The 18,266-nt window shown below is 37.8% G+C and overlaps 1 protein-coding gene across 2 annotated transcripts in view; it reads left to right on the forward strand.

Moving 5' to 3' along the window:
• Window positions 1–18,266, forward strand: part of Wls (Wnt ligand secretion mediator) — a 93,683-nt gene that overhangs the window by 48,576 nt on the left and 26,841 nt on the right. For both annotated transcript variants that reach the window (XM_051195819.1, XM_051195828.1), the window contains exon 3: window positions 8,958–9,082. In XM_051195819.1, coding sequence (XP_051051776.1) covers window positions 8,958–9,082 — 125 coding nt within the window. The remainder of the gene's footprint in view (window positions 1–8,957; window positions 9,083–18,266) is intronic.

The following is an 18,266-nucleotide window of genomic DNA, read 5'->3' on the forward strand; positions in this document are numbered from 1 at the left end:
GTTTTCCCATTGTCCATGGCACTTCATTAATCTACAAACAGCAAATGCTCCAATAGTGCTTCTAGTTGTTCAACCGTAATGTAGTTGCTGCCTTGACTGCAAAAAGAAAAGATAGATTATTTTTTTCTGAAAAAGAGTATCTCTGTAAAGGACTTGACACAAGAAATTGCCTTGTCATATGGCATTTGTAGACTTTTAATTTCAGCCAGGAGATAATGCATCAGAATACAGAATGGAAAATTCTTTTCCACAATGCAAAAGTTTGACAGGATGGAGAAAGATATATAAGGAGCTGACTGTTGACTGCTTTGTGAAATAATCATGCTCATTCATTTGTATAACGGTTCACACCCAACCCTGGAGGGTACCTTAATAACACAGGCAGGGCCAAATTTATAATTAGCCTAGTACAGTTTTGGCAGACATTCCATAGATGTGAGACAGGGTTGGTTTTGTTATTTTCTTAATTGAAAGCATCAGGAAAATACCAGTCAGGTCAGGGAATTTTTTATTGGAAAAGGAGTGCTGGCACAAATAACCCCAGATTATATGTCTGCTGGAGGCTGGAAGCAGGCTGGTCTGAGTTACTTCCATCTGAGGTCACCAAACAACCACTTGTGACTGGCAATGTGGGAATGCACATGAGGGTTGTGAAAGCTTTTTAGTAAGCTTTTTAGTATATTTGTTTTCCTCAGGGCAAAGGCCCAAGCAAATCAATGTTTATCTATGAAGCTAAAAAAGTTTCTGACACCATATAGTAGTTATTTCTTCTAATATAACTTGATTTCTTCCCTTCTTTTTACTTAATTGGTCAGTAGTATGACCTAATTCCCCTGTTGCTGGAAGGAAAGAAAACTTGTGTGGGCTATACTCATGCCATGTAGACCAGACTTGTTAGGGCAGATCCTATGTTTCTGTCTCTCCTAGGTGGGGAGAACTGTATAGAGATCTAACTGACGTCTGGTATGTTAGATGAAAGAGATGGTAAGTTAGACTTAATCGAGGTTTTCCAACCAGAAGATTGAAGATAGGATGCATACTAGCACCACCGCGCATCCAGCTTGTGTCTTTGTACTATGTGGCTGTCTAGCACTAGTTTTGAACAATGCAGCATAATTGAGAAAGGTTCAGACAACTTCTTCCCTCATTGTTGCTCACATCACTCATGCACAGAAGCCCAGTTTTCATCAGTCATCTGTTTTTGATTATTGGGGTATATTTAGCCTCTTTATAGCTCTTGGTCACTCACCTCCACCCATTTCTATCTCATGTCTTACTTTCATTTGCTTATCAAAGCAAGATAATGACTAGTAGAAACCCCTATGGAGGACATTATAGTCCATGTTTCCTAGTGTGGAAGGACACTAGTCTTTCTGAGATCTTTCTGTCTGTGATGACCCCCACAGACCATATCTGCTCTTACAGAGTCCTGTAAATTTCTTCATGTGAGAGTGTCACCACTTAACCTAATTGATATAGTAATTTTAATGACCCATAGTGCCAATGCATAGTTACTTCCTTTCCTTATATTCTGAAATTAATTTTTCACTAACTCAAATATGTTTCTAAAACTATTTGAAAAACATAAAATTTGCATAGCACGGAAGAATGATGGACTTCCACACTAAAGAACCAATCCAGAGGAGGAATAGAAAATCATGACTTTAGAGTCTTTGCCTGCTTGTCAGCATATCCATTCCTTCACTGGAATTGGGGCCTATTTGTTTTGGATCCAAGCTTATATGGAAGACCAGCTAAGACAACTCTCCTTGTGGGACATTAGAAGAGAAAAACACTGCCATTTCTAGAAACTTTGCATATCTGTAGTGTAGCCTTCGGAAAAAGCTCTACAACCATGCAAGGATCTTCAAGAAACTCATTTCCAAGCCAGCCTTTGATAGGAAGGCTCACAAGAACTATGATAACCCCAGGATTACAGAACAGGAGGGCCCAGCTTGTAAAAGAAGGCCAAGGCTAAACACCGACTTCAGGGTACTCCTGTGAGGATGACCCAGGAAACTCCTGTGATTCCTGTGAGGATAACTAGTTGCATCTTCTCAAGGCCTGTGACTAGGATAACTTCCCACCCCCAAGAATATCACCAAACACAGGAGGAAAGAAAAGAAGCTGGAGAAATCCCAACGGCTCTGTGCATTCAGGAGACTGCAGAAACATCTAGTTGAAGACAGTAAAGGGGAACTATTATGTCCATTGGATGTTACAAATACTCTAAGAAGAACTGCACTGGGAATGCAGGCTGAAGCCAAAGTTCAAAGTGGTAATAATCTGCACAGTTCCCAATACTTCACTGTTGAGCGCTATCACCTTGCCTGCAAGAATGACGCTCAACAACAGGATTCTTCTGCAGCTATGTTTATTGTGCGGCTCATTACAGCAAGTTGAGGGAAGAACCAGAGGAGGAAAAAGGGCTCTGCTTATATATGCTCATAGGAGTCGTGTCTGTTACTGACAGGTGCAGCCCGCAACGCTCGTAACTGTCACACCCCACGACGTGGATCGCACATCCGCGCCTTGCTGGCTTATGGACAGGAAACCGGCGCCATCTTCGGGAATGGCACCAGTGGCTCTCTACACTTCACCTCTGTCCCACCCTGAAGTTTGGAAAAGATAGTGCAAGAGACTGTTCAGCTGTCACCATCTTCCTTCAGTCAAGGAGTAATAATGCCAATCACTCTTCAGTTGTCACCATCTTTGTTTAATCAAGTAGTAACTACTGCAGACATCCAAAGACAGGCCCAGAAGATAAAGAAAGCCAGGAAGAGACTGGCTAAGGCCTTGGGGGCAGACAAGTTTCCCAGGCAGGCAGAGAATATGGAAGAATGGAGAAAATAGGAGTATTCTGAAAACTAAATGAAAGCAACATGAGTGTGGTGGACTCTACAAGTTCTCCATGAAGGAACTTTGTTTTACTTGTAGGTCTCTTTTGTTTTTCAAGGTAGAGTTTCTCTGGGTAACACTGGCTGTCCTGGAATTCTGTAAACCAGGCTGGCTGGAACTCAAGAGATTTGCCTTCCTTTGCCTCCAGAGTGTTGAGTTTAAAGGCCCACATCACCATTATTTGTATGTCTTTATATAACAATACTATCCTGCTGCTGCTGATATACCCAAATCACTCCTTTTAAAGCTCTTTTTTTTGAAAAGCAAAAATATAAACAGTAGTGCTTTAAGTAATAAAGTTTTCAGTTTTAATAGAAATTCTCTGAAATAAATTTCATGTGAAAACATCCTTTAGGTCAACTGTGGTCCACAACAGGACTCTGGAATAGATCCAACAGCAACCTACAGAGCAAAGGGAATTCTCTGTTACAGCATTTTGATGAGAAGGCTCTATGTCCTGAGCTGAGTAGGTTTTCCTGCCAGCCTGGACCACTGAGGCGCCAGCCCCAATTAACACACAGAGACTCTGTATTAGATATAATGCTGTTGGTCAGTTACTAGTTTCTTATTGACTAGCTCTAAGTATTAACCCATTTCTATTAATCTAAGTATTTCCACGTGGTCTCATCTTACCGGAGAGTGGGCCCGGACCTCTGTTCTCTCCAGTCTCTACATGCTGACTCCTCACTACTTCTTCTAATCCTCCTTGTCTCCTAGTCCCACCTATCTTGCTTTCCTATTGGCCAACAGTGCTTTATTCATTAACCAGGATGAGAAACATATTTACAGAATGACATCTCCCATCATTGAGCAGTTAGTTCAGTAAAGCTCCTGGATAGATAACAAAGCCTTAACTCAGGCTAGGCAGGCCTGGCCAGCTTGAAGCTAATCCTTTGTCCCTCCCTACCATTGGACTGCTACTTGCTATGTGGTTAGCTCCTTAGTGATGGTACTAGACAGCATATAAGACTGGAATTCTGGTTTCCTTAGCCCTGGAGAGAGAAGCTGCCACTGGTATGGCTAATCCCATCTCTAGTGATATGTCTATGACCTAACAAGTATAATAGGCTTAATGGGAGAAAAAGTGGGCTCTTTACTCAATTGTTCAATTTTGGGTTATCTTTTTTTTTAAACTTGGTGACTGTTGGAGTCTCATTATATGGACCAAGTATTTGATCCTCCTGCCTCAGCCTGATGAATGTTAGGATTACAGGCAAGCATGCCACATTCAACTATAATTATTTTTATTCACTTTTTAGTCTACAAGAACAATCTAGCCTGAGCTATTTAGTGTTTTATAATAAGTATTTAACCTGTTAATACTTCTTAACGAAAAGGCGCCCCTTGTGCTATACCACTATCTTGAACTTATCTTGTTTGTTTTTGTGGAAATCTCTGTTGTAATCCTAAACTATCAATAAAGGTTTCCATTTTAAATACAAAAAAAGACACAGAGAGAGAGAGAACCATGACTTTCATAGCTAAACATACTCTGTGATAATACTTTTTGCCCTTATTCTATGGAGCTGCTATAACCAGAGTCTTTATTTTAATAGGTAGCTTTTCCCAATGTCATATGTAACCTTGTCCATTTTGCCTATCTCCCAGGGGGTTCAAATAGCATATGCAGTTTTAATTGTCTCTACAAGGTGTCAGGTAGTATTGCCCAAGCAGCATCCCAGGAGCCATGAGAACAGTGTTTTATTATATGCAATGTAGTGGTTAAAGCTGAAAAGATTTCCTACTCCACTGAAAGGCAGAAAATAGTTCATCAGCAAGCAGCACAGTCTTACTGACTTCTTTCTGCCCAGCACTCTCCTGTTTCATAGTTTTGTGTTTCATGTTTGGAATGGATTTAGAGAGAAGCATCATGGTTTTCTCACCTGCTATTATATTGAATGAAAGTTAGATATGAGGATTTCACGTTTATCAATGTAATGATGACAGAAATTGCTATTCTTGATGCTTTATGCACTGTTCTAAGCAATTTTCATGGTGACTAATTTAGTAGTCATAAAATCCTAAGGGATGAGTTCTATTATAACAGGAGAAGAACCCCAAGAATCTATCCTGGGAACAATGGCATTGAGATCAGTGGGGGAGCCAAAGGGTTTTTAGAACAGTCTCTGATCCTTTATTCCTACTTCACATATACCAATAAAAAATGGCAAAATGCTGAAGTTATAAGCCAGGACACATTAGCCACTAGGATAATTTGGGAACTTTGTCTTTCTGAGTTCTTCATACACAGGAAAAATAGCATCCTTGTCACAGCTACACAGGAAGTAAGTCGATAATGGGTAAAATTAAGACATAACAGTAAGCAGCTAGAGAATTTTGAACTTGACTTGTTGGCAAAATAGGAAGAAAAGATGATGTAGTGGTCAGCATGAAGATATGTGGTATGTCTGGAGTTTCTTGATGCTCTATTAGTGGACCTGCACTGAGATTGTGAGGAAGGATTTTTTTAATAACCACATTAGTGAATTTTTTAAAAAATTGAGAATTGTTTCTCTCATTTTTCCATAAGAACAGTAGCTTTCTTATCATTTGTTCATATGTGTCCATGTATCCATGTTCCATATTTGTTTTTGTTTTTTGATCGAGGTTTCATAAATTGCCCAGGAACACATGGATAGTGAATGGAAGAGATGAATCTTTAACTCCCATATGAATCACTACAAGTCCTGCTCTCCCTACACCTGTGAGAAAACAGTTCAAAAGTCACCCAGGCAGTATACTTTGTGGAAAAGATGTTCCACTCCAACTAGACTCTTATTTAAAAAGAAAAACAAACAAACAAAACATGGAAAAATATTCTTAATTTCTGACTTTTCTCTTGTTAAAAACCTAAGACATTCTGGCAAAATGGATTAGTACCACTTCACATTGGCTACTGGAGGAACTCACAGTACTTTTTCCTTAGACAGCCTCATTCCCCACCCACATTACCCACATTAGTTTGTCTTTACTATACATACAGTGACAGATAAACCCACAGGTACTGGTATCCCCAGGCTTCCAACTTGGTGCTCTTTGACTCACACTGCAATTCTCAAGTTCTTCACACACACACACACACACACACACACACACACACACACACACACAGAGGTATTGCTTTGGTTCACCATATTCTGACTCTATGCTTAGGCTAGAGAGGTTCAGAGATGAGTTTTAGACTTGCTCCTGCTGGGAACACAGTAGAAAGCTTTGATCAGAGTTGAGTAGGTCTTCCATGAATCATGATTAATTTTGATGCTTGATGTTCCTCGAATTCTTTTTTATATGACAAAAGTAGTAAAAACAGCAGGGCTAGGGATGACTCATGGAAGTTGTATTCTGACTTATTTGAGCAATATTTTCTATGGCAAGTTAGACAACCTTCTTTAGGTGATACAAATCAAGTGGTGGTCTAGACACATTTAATATATACAACATGATGTTGTAAGATGCATATAGCAAAAGGATTACTTATAGTTAAGCAAATTAATTAGTCATTATTCTTGCAGCAAAACCACAGAAGAAATGGATACCTGATATGATGGAGAGTTTTCCTTCTTTCCCTTTTCCTCCCTTCATTCCTACTTTCCTTCTTTCCCTGTTCCCATTTCTCTGGCAGTTCTAGGGTGGAATCTAGGACATGCTACAGAACAATGCTCTCAGTCCTCATAATTTTTTTAAGGTGACTCTAGGATAATTATCTTTCTCATGTTAATATCAACATTATGGTTTTATGCTGTTACTTAATGCCTGAAAGTCTAGTGAATAGTATTGATAGAAAATTGAATTGGGCAATTTAAATTAGCCTCAGAGGTTATTGTTACTTAAAATAGGGTAATTGTATACTAATATGGTATGTAAATTTTTTATTGCTTCTCCTTTGAGCATCCTCATCAGATTAGAAGAACTGTTGAAACTGGGGTCAAATCCAGGATTAAGCCTGTTTGACCTTCTCTCTGCCTGAGATGTCTGCTCTACCTATGCCTATTGCTATTTTTTTTTCTTGTGGGGCCCGGAGTAGTAGTATCCCTGAAGGCACACCTGCTGCTTCACAGTGATACATTTGATCAATAATCTGTTCAACCAAATATATTCTACTTTTTAATTACAACAGATTTACTTTCATAATGAACTATAATACCAGTTTTGAATTTAGGATTCTTGGATTGCTTAAAATTATATGCAAGAATATGACTGATCTGGAAATCCTTAGATAGTGCTACTAAGCATAAGCCTTTTGTGTATAGTTCTTAGTCCAGTTCCCCTGTTGAAAGTACTGTGCCTCAACCCACTCAGCAGTTGATAAATTGACTGACTTGGTACTGGGTCATATAAATTGATTCACTTTTCCAGAATATTCCCTTTATAGGAGTTTAAGATGTAGCTATCAAGAAATCCTTCTTTACTTATATTAGACAGTAATAATAAAGTATCTTTAAGCCAGGCCAGACTGGTAAGTATAAAAAGTTATTCTATATATTTGGTAATTTATATGTATTCGAATTTAATAGAAATAGATTGTGTGCCACATATTGCATAGCATGTAGTACTTCCACTAATCTGAACTCTGTTAGTCATATTTTACTTTACAAATCAGCAAACTGAGGATTTACAGCTAGTAGTCAGTCTAGAATTGATCCCAATTTCCAGTGGTGGCTGGTTCACAATTCATTGTTGAAATGTGGGATTGTACTTAATTAATTATTTTTTTATTTCACTAAAACTGTCCATTTGTAGCTGGGTGTTAGTGACACACTCTTTTAATCCCAGCACTTGGAAGGCAGAGAGTCAGGCGGATCTCTGTGAGTTTGAGGCCAGCCTGGTCTACAGAGCTAGTTCCAGGACAGACTCCAAAGCAATACAGAGAAACCCTGTCTCGAAAAACAAAAAACAAAAAGAAAAAAACAAAAACAACAAAAAACAAAAACAAAAAAATAAGTCCATTTGTGAACTTGCTTACTGTGGTATAAAATGCTCAAAAATTGATTCATGCAATTTTATTAGTCTAAGCTTATTGAGAAGTAGTAAATCAACCCTACCAGAGTCTCTATTGATGTGGAAGTATATGTATATCTACCTATACTCAATATAAATATATGAATCTTTGCTTTTAGAAAATTAATTTTGTCCATATGAAGAAGGAATTTTTAGTTTCAGAAATATATAGTCTATAAGTGAGAACCTTTTGGGTACAGTTTTATGAAGGGTGCTTTCAGATACCAGTGTATCTAATGGTTAGCACAGAAGGGATTAAAATGTCTTAGTTGTTTTTCTGTTGCTGCTACAGGTTAATATACACTTTAGGGAACTGACAAGTTATGTTAAGTGATTCTATCTGTTCAGTCTCTGGTAATGGTCTCCTAACATATTGAATGTCATCATAATTAGAGCAGGAGACCATGAGACAGGAAACAAGATACTTAGAAGAGGTCAGATCTTCTCTTTTTATTGCAACCTGTTCTGGTGGGAAATGACTCATTTCTATTATTAATTCATTCTTGAGGGTGGAGACCACAGTGATTTAATCAAAATCCACAAAACCCCACCCTTTAAACTGATATATGTGGACAAAGCCTCTTGGTAGATATTCTCAAATTGTGTCCATACTGGTGGAGAAGAGTGTTGAGGGGAAGAAAAAAAAAAAAAAAAAAAAAAGCAAAAGAACTGTGATGCTCAAGAATCTAAGGCACTTTTTGTGGAAATATGTGGTTCAGCAGCTTTCATGTTGCATATTTTAGACCAGGTGCAAGTTCCGGGTGAGTGTGTTTTAATCATGACTCAGAGTCTGAGCAACTGTGCTGCCTCAGAGAGATGAAGTTCTTCTCTCTGGTAGAATTTAAATGGATGTTCCTGACTCACAGTGTGGCTATGTGAGATCCAGAATCCATACTAGACTTTAGTACTGTGACTTCAATCTAAGTTTGGGTTTCATAATAACATCTCTTGCTTTTTTTTTTTTTTTTTAATCCCATGGAAGAGCCTGTGAAAATTTTGTAATGTTTCCAAAGTATTTTCCCATAATCATTTATAAATTGTCCATCTTTTTTCTCTTTCAGGAGAAAATGCAGAAGTTTCCATGGATGTTTCCCTGGGTTACCGTGATGATATGTTTTCTGAATGGACTGAAATGGCCCATGAAAGAGTACCACGTAAACTCAAATGTATTTTTACATCTCCCAAGGTAGGGCAACTTATCGCTGAATTGATAGTATTTCTCTCTTGGAATAGAGTAATACCAATCAAGTGACTTTTGATGTCCCATCAGGGACAGAATGCTATCTTTTTTCTTTCTTTCTTTTTTTGTTAAGGAGAAGCTATACTCTCCACTGAAGAAATTCTTGATTATGCTTTTTCTCATCATTTTATCATTTTAGTTGCTCCCAAAGGACTTGTGTAACATTGGACAAATAGAATCCTTCTAGAAGTGGTCTTTTAAAACTTTGCTTTTGCCATTAAATGTAAGGACAAAGTTAGTAGTGAGAATGGCAAGTAGAAGCCTCTGAATACCATGTCCTGCATACATAGGTTATATTTTTAATGTAAATTAAAAGCATGGGTTTGGAATAAAGCATATGTAACCCCCATTCCAGGTTCTGTCATTAACTCAGTGTTCACAGTCAATGTTTGCAATCAAGCTTTATAAATTTTTAGTTTTTCTTCTGGGAAATGGAAAGAAAAAACTTTTTTTTAAAAGAACCAGAGGACATAATGAGCATGTGCATGTAAAGTGGCTTTATAATTTAACATTATGTCTGAGACATGTTTTTGAATCAAATCAATATTTACAAGATGGGCCACTTGGACAAAAGTGTCAACTGTAAAACTCTTACAGACAAACTATACCTAGCATGCAAGCACTTGTTGCAGTTTGTTTTCTTGTCTTTCAGTAACAAATGTGATCTGAGAACCAAGGGTACCCTTGCAAGCTTATGGAAAATACAGATTCCCTGGCCATACTTAAATCTATTGTCTTCTGCTGATATGTAAATAAAGTATAAACAATAGAAGTTTATTTGATTCATGCTTATTGAGGCTGAGTCCACACCATGATGCTGGAACCTGTTGAGATCTTTTGCACTACACTAAAACATGGTAGGAGGGCAATAATACCCATCTGGGAGAGGAGATGGGACAAAAGCCGGCTTCACATAGCAAAACCTCTCTCTTGATTACTAACCCACAGTATCTCACAGTGACAGCACTGATTCTTTAATGAGAGCAAAATGATCATGACCAAGCAAATCATGATAGCAACTAAATTTCAATATTAGTATTGACAGGGACATTCAAGGCATAATAACTTTTTATTATGTTCACAGGAGACAGGATCAAAGTGTTTATCTCAGTGCACTTTGAATTCATCCCCTTTAAAATTAACAAAACTTGAAAAGTCCTACCCCAGGTCCTTTTGCTGACTGTCTAAATACAGAGTTTTTTTTTTTTTTCCTAAACAGCCTTGGTTAATTATTTTTGGGTATGCTCTTAAAGATAATTTAATAGGTAAAAATGAGAGGGAACTATAAGCTGGGGGAAATAAAGACATAGTTAACAGTTCAGAATATTTTTTTTAGGAAATTTTCCTTCTATATGTGTTGTAAGTTGATTGTATCTTTCAGAGGAGAGCCTGGTTAAATGTAAGTTGTAGGGCTTTTAGATAAAGAAAATGTTATCCTTATAAAAAGAAGTGATTTTTCACTTTTCTTTACACATTAGGAGGTGTGGGGGGGGTATTGCCTGTAACTGCTTCTCAGTGACAGGGACTTAATTATCTTTATATGTGTTGATCTCCTGCTCAAAAGAGATCAAACTTTGAAAGGTTTGAAGAAAATGAATCGTCAAATCTATGCATTTTAGTAATGGCAAAGTTTAAACTTATTCTGAAGATTAAATGAGAAATTGCTTTAAAGCTCTGTAGTCTCAAGTGGAATGTGAAGTCAAGAAAAACAGTGAAATTATTATCTGCTGTAATTTGTCCTAATTAGGCAATCTTATGCCAGAGTTAGGGGAGGGAGGGAAGGCAAGTGGGAGTCAGTGAAAAAGGAAGAAAATAAGAATATTGTTTTTCTTAAGTGCCATACATTGTGGTAGAGGAAAAACTTTAGAAAGCAGACCCAATGCATGAATATATATCTGTGTATTGCTACAAAGCCCATGGCTTATTGCCTCACATCTTGCTTCTCTAGCAGCTGCTGGCATCTTCTTAACTCTGCTTTCCTCTCTCTGTAATTCTGTTTGGATTTCCCACCTGACTGTCTTCTGCCTAGCTATTGGCCAAATCATCTTCTTTATTAACCAGTGTAATAAAACATATTCCACAGGTTATAGAGGGGCATCCCACATCATCTCCCCTTTTCCGTCTAATTAAAAAGGAATGTTCTAACTTTAACATAGTAAAATTACATATAACAAAACAGGTATTAAGCAATAACTATAGTTATATAATTAGTATTTGACAAAATTAAAGGAAATATTCTATCTATCCTGTCTTTGTGAGTCTAAATTTTATATCTAATTTATCTTTTATCATAACTAAGGAAAGCTATAACTATAATTATCTAGTCTTCAGTTCCATCAAAGACCCCAAAAGACTATAATACTACCTAAGTAAACAGGAAGTGCATTGTAAGCAACTTCCAAAACTCTAGAAATGACAGAAACATCTGGCTGCCTAGACAGTCACCCAAAGTTATTCTGTAACATTGAGGCATCCATCTTCATTCTATAGGCCTAGTGTATCTGGCAGATTTCTCAGTGAAGCAGGAACCCTAAAGGACTCTCCCACCTTGTTTTGGCAAGTTCATCAGTCATTTTTCCATAGGTCCAGTATGTCCGGCCCATACCTCATATTGTCAAGCAGTGTCTTGCCCAAATGACTAGTCTTGCCACATTGAAAGCAAACTCCATAACAAGTTTCTTCAATGCCTTCTTGAAGTAATTGGTGCTGCCAGGAGCAGATATTTCACTGTCAAGAAAGGTCTAAGTTCTTAAAACTTTTTCAATGCCATATTCTGTCTTTCTAGAGCTTGAAGATTATCTGTCCATCTGAAATAAATCTCTGTATATTTAAAAAACATAACATGTCTATAATTTGACTTTTATAGATGACTATTAGTTTGTATTTCTTAACTATACATTACTATTTTAAATTAGCTGAATAAACATACCACCTTAAACAAGAGTACAAATATGCATGTAGTATAAAAATTAAATTTGTATCAATAAACCAAAATCCCTACCAATTTAAAGCATTTATTTCTATATCATATATCCCCTTTTTTCTTTAGAAAGAGATTGACTATGACTAGTAATTATTTATAAACAACCCCCTTTAAATGTAAACAAACATTTATAAACAATGTTTTGGTAATTTGGGTGTAGTTTTCTATACCACTTCCTGCTGATTGGGGGTACTGGTAGTCTTATGGAGATCCTGAGAAAGTTTAGAATTATATTCAAGTCTTGCCTATAGTAGTCTTGAGGCTGCATCATCTCATCTAGTTGCTTTGAAGCTCTTTTGGATGTTGGGTCTCCTGGGCCATAGCTCCCATCAGAGACCTCTCAGAGCTGGGTGGGGGTGTCTTTCTTGACCCAACCATATTAGCCTGGAAGGAATCCACAACTTCTCATCTTCTATGGAAACAAAAGCAGACCCTCTTTTCCAAAGCAACATGTCCTTAGACCCAAATTTTGAAGTCAAGATACCTTATGGAGGTTTAGCTTTAGTAGCCCCTACAACCAAATGTCTCTCTGTAGTTAGCTTATTAACAGTCAACAATTGTAAAGGAAACACAATAGTATATACAATCCAGACTCTGTGTATTTTCAGTCTTTACATGGTGGTCCATTATAATTTTTTTTTAATTATTATTCTATTTCTCCTTTAAGGACCTCAACTTGGTATCCTTAAATTATTTTCATTTTTATCTATCACTCTGTCTATTCCCTCTCTCCCAAGCCCATCAAACATATTGTGACCCATTTAGAGGCCTTTGTTTTTGTCTGAACTGGTCCTTATTGTGTAGCTGTAATTATTTTTTGATCGGTGCTTTAAATTGTTAAGCAGGTGTGGCTAGGACCAGAGCAGCCACTTTGACTGTTGGTTAACTTTCCAACATGACGGAGGTACCGGAGAGAGTCATGCTCACCAGCCTCGACCCCCCAATGCTGGGAAGCAGTACTAAGTAGCATGTAGTTGCACTCTTCTTAGATCCATGCAGCTGTGTTCCCAAGCCCACAGGCAGTGCCTGAGAAATCTCTCTGTACTGTGGCCCCGGTAAGAGACTTTGGAATCCACCATGTTACTTAGCTCATGCTGGTTGTTGGCCAGTTCCATCTGATGGGCAGCTGCCCAGAGATGCATCTCCACATTGTAGCCAGCATGAGAGACTAGGAAGCCCAATGCAGTTTCATCTCTGCATGTTTAGAACCCTTTAAAGCTATTTTAGGTATTATGTGGATCCATCCCAAATGGTGGGTGGCAGATGTAGCCAGAAGCTTTTAGGTGTTCTGCCCAATCCCACAGCTCATAAAATCATCACTCTGAGGCTTAGTATTAATTATAATTGCGTTGCCAATGGTTCAGGCATATTACTGACCGGCTCTCACAATTACATTAACCCATTTCTACTACTCTATGTATCACCAAATGACCATGGCTTACAAGTAAGTAAGCTTCTTTATTAACCAATGGTAATAAGACATATTCACAGCTTACAGAGGGGCATCCCACATGAGAGCATGAGATCTCCTTAGTTTTATCCAGTCATGTCTCTAGAGAAAACCATTTCCATGGGGCTACTCACCCTTAATGTCATTGGCTAAAATAGATTAAATTTCCATAATTTCCCCCCCCCCTTTTTGTCTAGTTAAGGTTCTAATCCTAACATAAAACTATATACAATGAGAACAGTTATCAAGCATTGTCCAGAAGAAAGATAGTAATAACATAAAAATGGAACTACAACCAACAAGAACAATATCAAGCAATAAACACACTCTAATTGTCCAGACTATAGGTAGTTGGCAAACTACAGAGTTTACTCCAATAGTTGTCCTTTCCTGAAGAGTCTATGTCTTATACTGATATCCCTCTAGCTAAGATACAAGAGGATTGTAACTGTAAGAATCTAGTCTTCAACCCCATCAAAGTCCCAAGACCAAAGAAGGAAAGTAATTTTACCTGAGTAAACAGGAAGTACAAGTAAGTGACTTCCAAAAATTGCAAGAAATGACAGAAACATCTGGTTGTAATGTTTATAATGTTGGGCCATCCAGCTTTGGCTATAGGCCTAGAATATCTGACAGACCATTTTTACAAGCAGGAAAATTTGAAAGACTGTCCGACCCAGTCTTGGCAATAGTCAGGGATTTTGTATTTCAAATATTTATTTTTGTTTTTTAATTTTATTTTAATCTTCAAAATAATCTTGTTTTACATACCAACCTCAGTTCCCTCTCCCTCCTGTCCTCCCATTCCCTCCACCATCTCCCCATTCCATCCTCCTTCCACTCCTCAGAAAGGGTGAGGCCTCCTGTGGAGAATCATCAAAGTCTGTCACATCATTTGGAGCAGAACTGAGGCCTTTTCCCCTCTATCTAGCCTGAGCAAGGTAACCCTCCATAGGGAATGAGCTCCAAAAAGCCAGTTCATGTACTAGGGATAAATACTGGTTCCACTGCCAGTGGCCCCATAGATTGTCCCCCCAACTGACACCAACATTCAGGGATCCTAGTTCCATCTTATGCAGGTTCTCCAGCTGTTAGTCTGGGGACAATGAGCTCCCACTGTGTCAAGTCAGCTGTTTCTGTGGGTTTCCCCAACATGGTCTTGACTCCTTTGCTCATATTATCACTCCTCCCTCTCTACATTTGGACTCCAGGAATTCAGCCCAATGTTTAGCTGTGGAACTGTGGTTCTGCTTCTATCAGCTACTGGATGAATGCTCTATGATGGCAACTAAGGTAGGCATCAATCTGACTATAGGGGAAGGGTTAAAGTACCTGTCCACTATTGCTTGGATTCTTATTTGGGGTCATCCTTGTGGATTCCTGGAAATTTCACCAGTGCCAGGTTTCTTGTTAACCACATAATGGCTCCCTCTATCAAGGCATCTCTTTCCTTGCTCTCCTGTCCTTTCCTCAACTCAACCTTCCCAATCCCTCATGTTCTCCTCCCCACTCCCTTTCTTCTCTCCTCTCTCTTCTACATCCTACCACCTCTCAATTTACTCAGGGGATCTTGTCTGTTTCCCCTTATTGGGGTTGGGAATCCACGTATGCCTCTCTTAGGGTCCTTCTTGTTTCTTAGCTTCTCTGGGGTTGTGGAATGTAGGCTGGTTATCCTTTGCTTTATGTCTAACATCCACTTATGAGTGAGTACATACCCTGCTTGTCATTCTGTGTCTGTGTTACCTTACTCAGGATGGTTTCTTTTAGTTCTATCCATTTGCCTGAAATTTTCATGAAGTCATCTTTTTTTTTTTTTTTTTTTGATCCATTTTTCATGGTTGCTCCTAGGTTCTGCTACTACAAATATTGTATCTGTTGAGATTTGCTTTATGGTCAATTATGTGGTCAATTTTAGAAATGGTTTCTTGAGGTGCTGAGAAGAAGGTATATATTTTTTGTGTTTAGGTTTAATGTTCTGTAAATGTCTGTTAAGTCCATTTGAGTCATAATCACTGTTAATTCCCTTGTTTCTCTATTAAGTTTCTGTCTGGCAGACCTGTCCAGTGGAGAGAGTGAGGTGTTGAAGTCTCCCATTATTAGTGTGTGGGGTTTGATGTGTGATTTAAGCTTTAGCGATGTTTATTTTACAAATCTGCCCTTCTACTTAGATATGTTCAGAACTGAGAGTTCATCTTGATGGATTTTTTTCCTTTGATGGTTATGAATTATCCTTCTCCATCTCTTTTGATTATTTTTAGTTTGAAGTCTATTTTGTCAGATATTAGGATAGCTGCACTGGCTTGCTTCTTAGGACCATTTGATTGGAAAATCTTTTCTCAACACTTTACTCTGAGATAATGTCTGTCTTTGAGGTTGAGGTGTGTTTCTTGTATGCAGCAGAAGGATTACAGGGAAATGCTATGCCTAGAGGCATTAGGACCTTAATATAATACCAGTACATGAGCTAGCTTGTTGGAGCCAATTCTCAAAGGTAGGATGCCACACTCAGTCTTTAAGCATGGGAGAGGGCCCAGGCCCTGCCCCAACCTTTTGTACCAGACTATGTTGACTCTTCATGGGAGCCCTTTTCTATGAGGGGGAGTGGACTGGGGGTGCATGGGGGGGTGAGAGGCAGGAGGAGGCAAGGGAGGGAAAACTGGTTAGAATGTAACATGAAATCAAAAATTTTAAAGTGGAAAAAGTAAGATAAACAATCTGTAAATAAATGTACAGTATAAGAACAATGACCTTGAAATTGTGACAATATATAAAACTATCTTAACCAAAGGTAGAAATGTATAATGCAATAGGACAAAGTAATCTTAATTTCCATCAATATACAAAATATACTAAACAGAAGTAGAAACATACCTACAGTGTGACAAAAATAATCTTACATTTGTATCAATACACAAAAAAATCTTAAACAGAAATAGTAACATATGTAATATAGCAAAAATAACTTTGAATTTACATCGATATTATCTTAAACAAGAATAGAAAAATAATTTTACATTTGTATCAATATGCAAGAATCTACACCAATACAAATTGTCTAAAACTAATAGTTGCTAATTTAGTTTACAAGTAGATATAATAATCTACCTTATTGTCCTGTCCTATCCTATCTATCTCCCCCCTTTTTTTCCAAATGGGATTCCATAGTCTAATCTTTATTACTCTGCTCCAAACCCTATAACAACTTATAACCAACCCCTGCAGATAACAATTATCTACAAACCTGAGAAAAACAAAAACCCACCCATTCTATTTATTGGGAGAGGAAGCATAATTTTAGAATTACTTCTAGTTGTCTGGGGGAGGGGGGTCACTATCTGTATGGGATACTGCAAAAAACTAAAACAATGTTAAGTCTCATGAAAACTAGTTATTACATTTTTAGCCAGTCTCAGAGTAATGAGTAAGGCTTATCTGCAGTTCTTCCTAGAGTAGTATAAGAAGGTGGACCTTCTCAACTAGCCACCTTGGAATTGTCCTGAGCAATTTGTAGTTCAAAACTAATTTTGAGTGGTGTCTCAAATGGCATTATTATGGACCAGATAGAGTCATTGTTGAGGGACCCATTGTCGTTTTATATACTTGAGAGAATGCTGTTAGGAAAATTCATTGTTCACTGTGAAAAATTTAAACATTATTAATATCAAAACAGAATGTTTAACTTTTAAGATACTAATATATCTAAAGAAAGGTTCTAAGGAGCAAAAAAGAAATATGATTGGAAAGAAATTTGTAGCAACATTAGACCCTAGATTTTAATTTTTTTCTGGTCATGTTCCCAGAGAAAACCACGCCCATAGGGCTAGTCACCCCAAAAGTCATTGGCAGAAATGAATTGAATTCCCATAACAGATGTGTATTAATTTTTTTTTCTGTATGTATGTAAGTACACCACCTGCATAAAGCCTGTTTTAGTTTGGATTTCTATTGCTATGGAGAGACATCATGACCATGGTAACTCTTATAAAGGGAAACATTTGATTGGGACTGGCTTACAATTTCAGAGGTTAATTCATTATTATCATGGTTGGATATGACAGCATTCAGGCAAACATGGTGCTAGAGAAGGAGCTAAGCATTCTACATCTTAATCTGTATGCAGCAGGAGTCTATATCACTGGGTATATCTTGAGCATAGGAGACCTCAAAGCTCAGCCCACTTTGACACAGTTCCTCTATCAAGGCCACACTTACTCCAAAAAAGCAGGACCTCCCAATAGCGCCACTCCCTATGGAGGCCATTTTCTTTCAAACAACCACACAGTCCATAGAAGCCAGAATAAGGTATCTGGAAGTTCTACTTATAATCATGTTTAAGCTGCTGTGTGGGTGCTGAGAGTGGAATTTGAATCCTCTGCAAAAACAGCAAGTGTTCTTAAGTTTTGAGCCATTTCTTCAGCCCCAGTGTACTGTGGGTTTTTTTTTTTTTTTTTTTTTTTTGTCAGATTGATAAGAGGAAGATAATTTCAGCTTTTATTTCACTGTGAAAATGAATAACCATCATCAAGGTTGTGGTGGATTTCACCAATTTCTTTTCTCCTGGATACACAAGGAGTCTTTAGAGGTCTTTTAGGAGTTCCCTAAATCATAGTAGAACAGAGCAGTCTGATGCAAAGCTCTAATGTGGATTCTAGGTCTGAGAAAGGTGCCAAAGAGATCTCTGCTTTCTACTTAAAATT

Source organism: Phodopus roborovskii, unplaced genomic scaffold (genome assembly GCF_943737965.1).
Source record: "Phodopus roborovskii unplaced genomic scaffold, PHOROB, whole genome shotgun sequence".
Classification (NCBI taxonomy): Eukaryota; Metazoa; Chordata; class Mammalia; order Rodentia; family Cricetidae; genus Phodopus; species Phodopus roborovskii.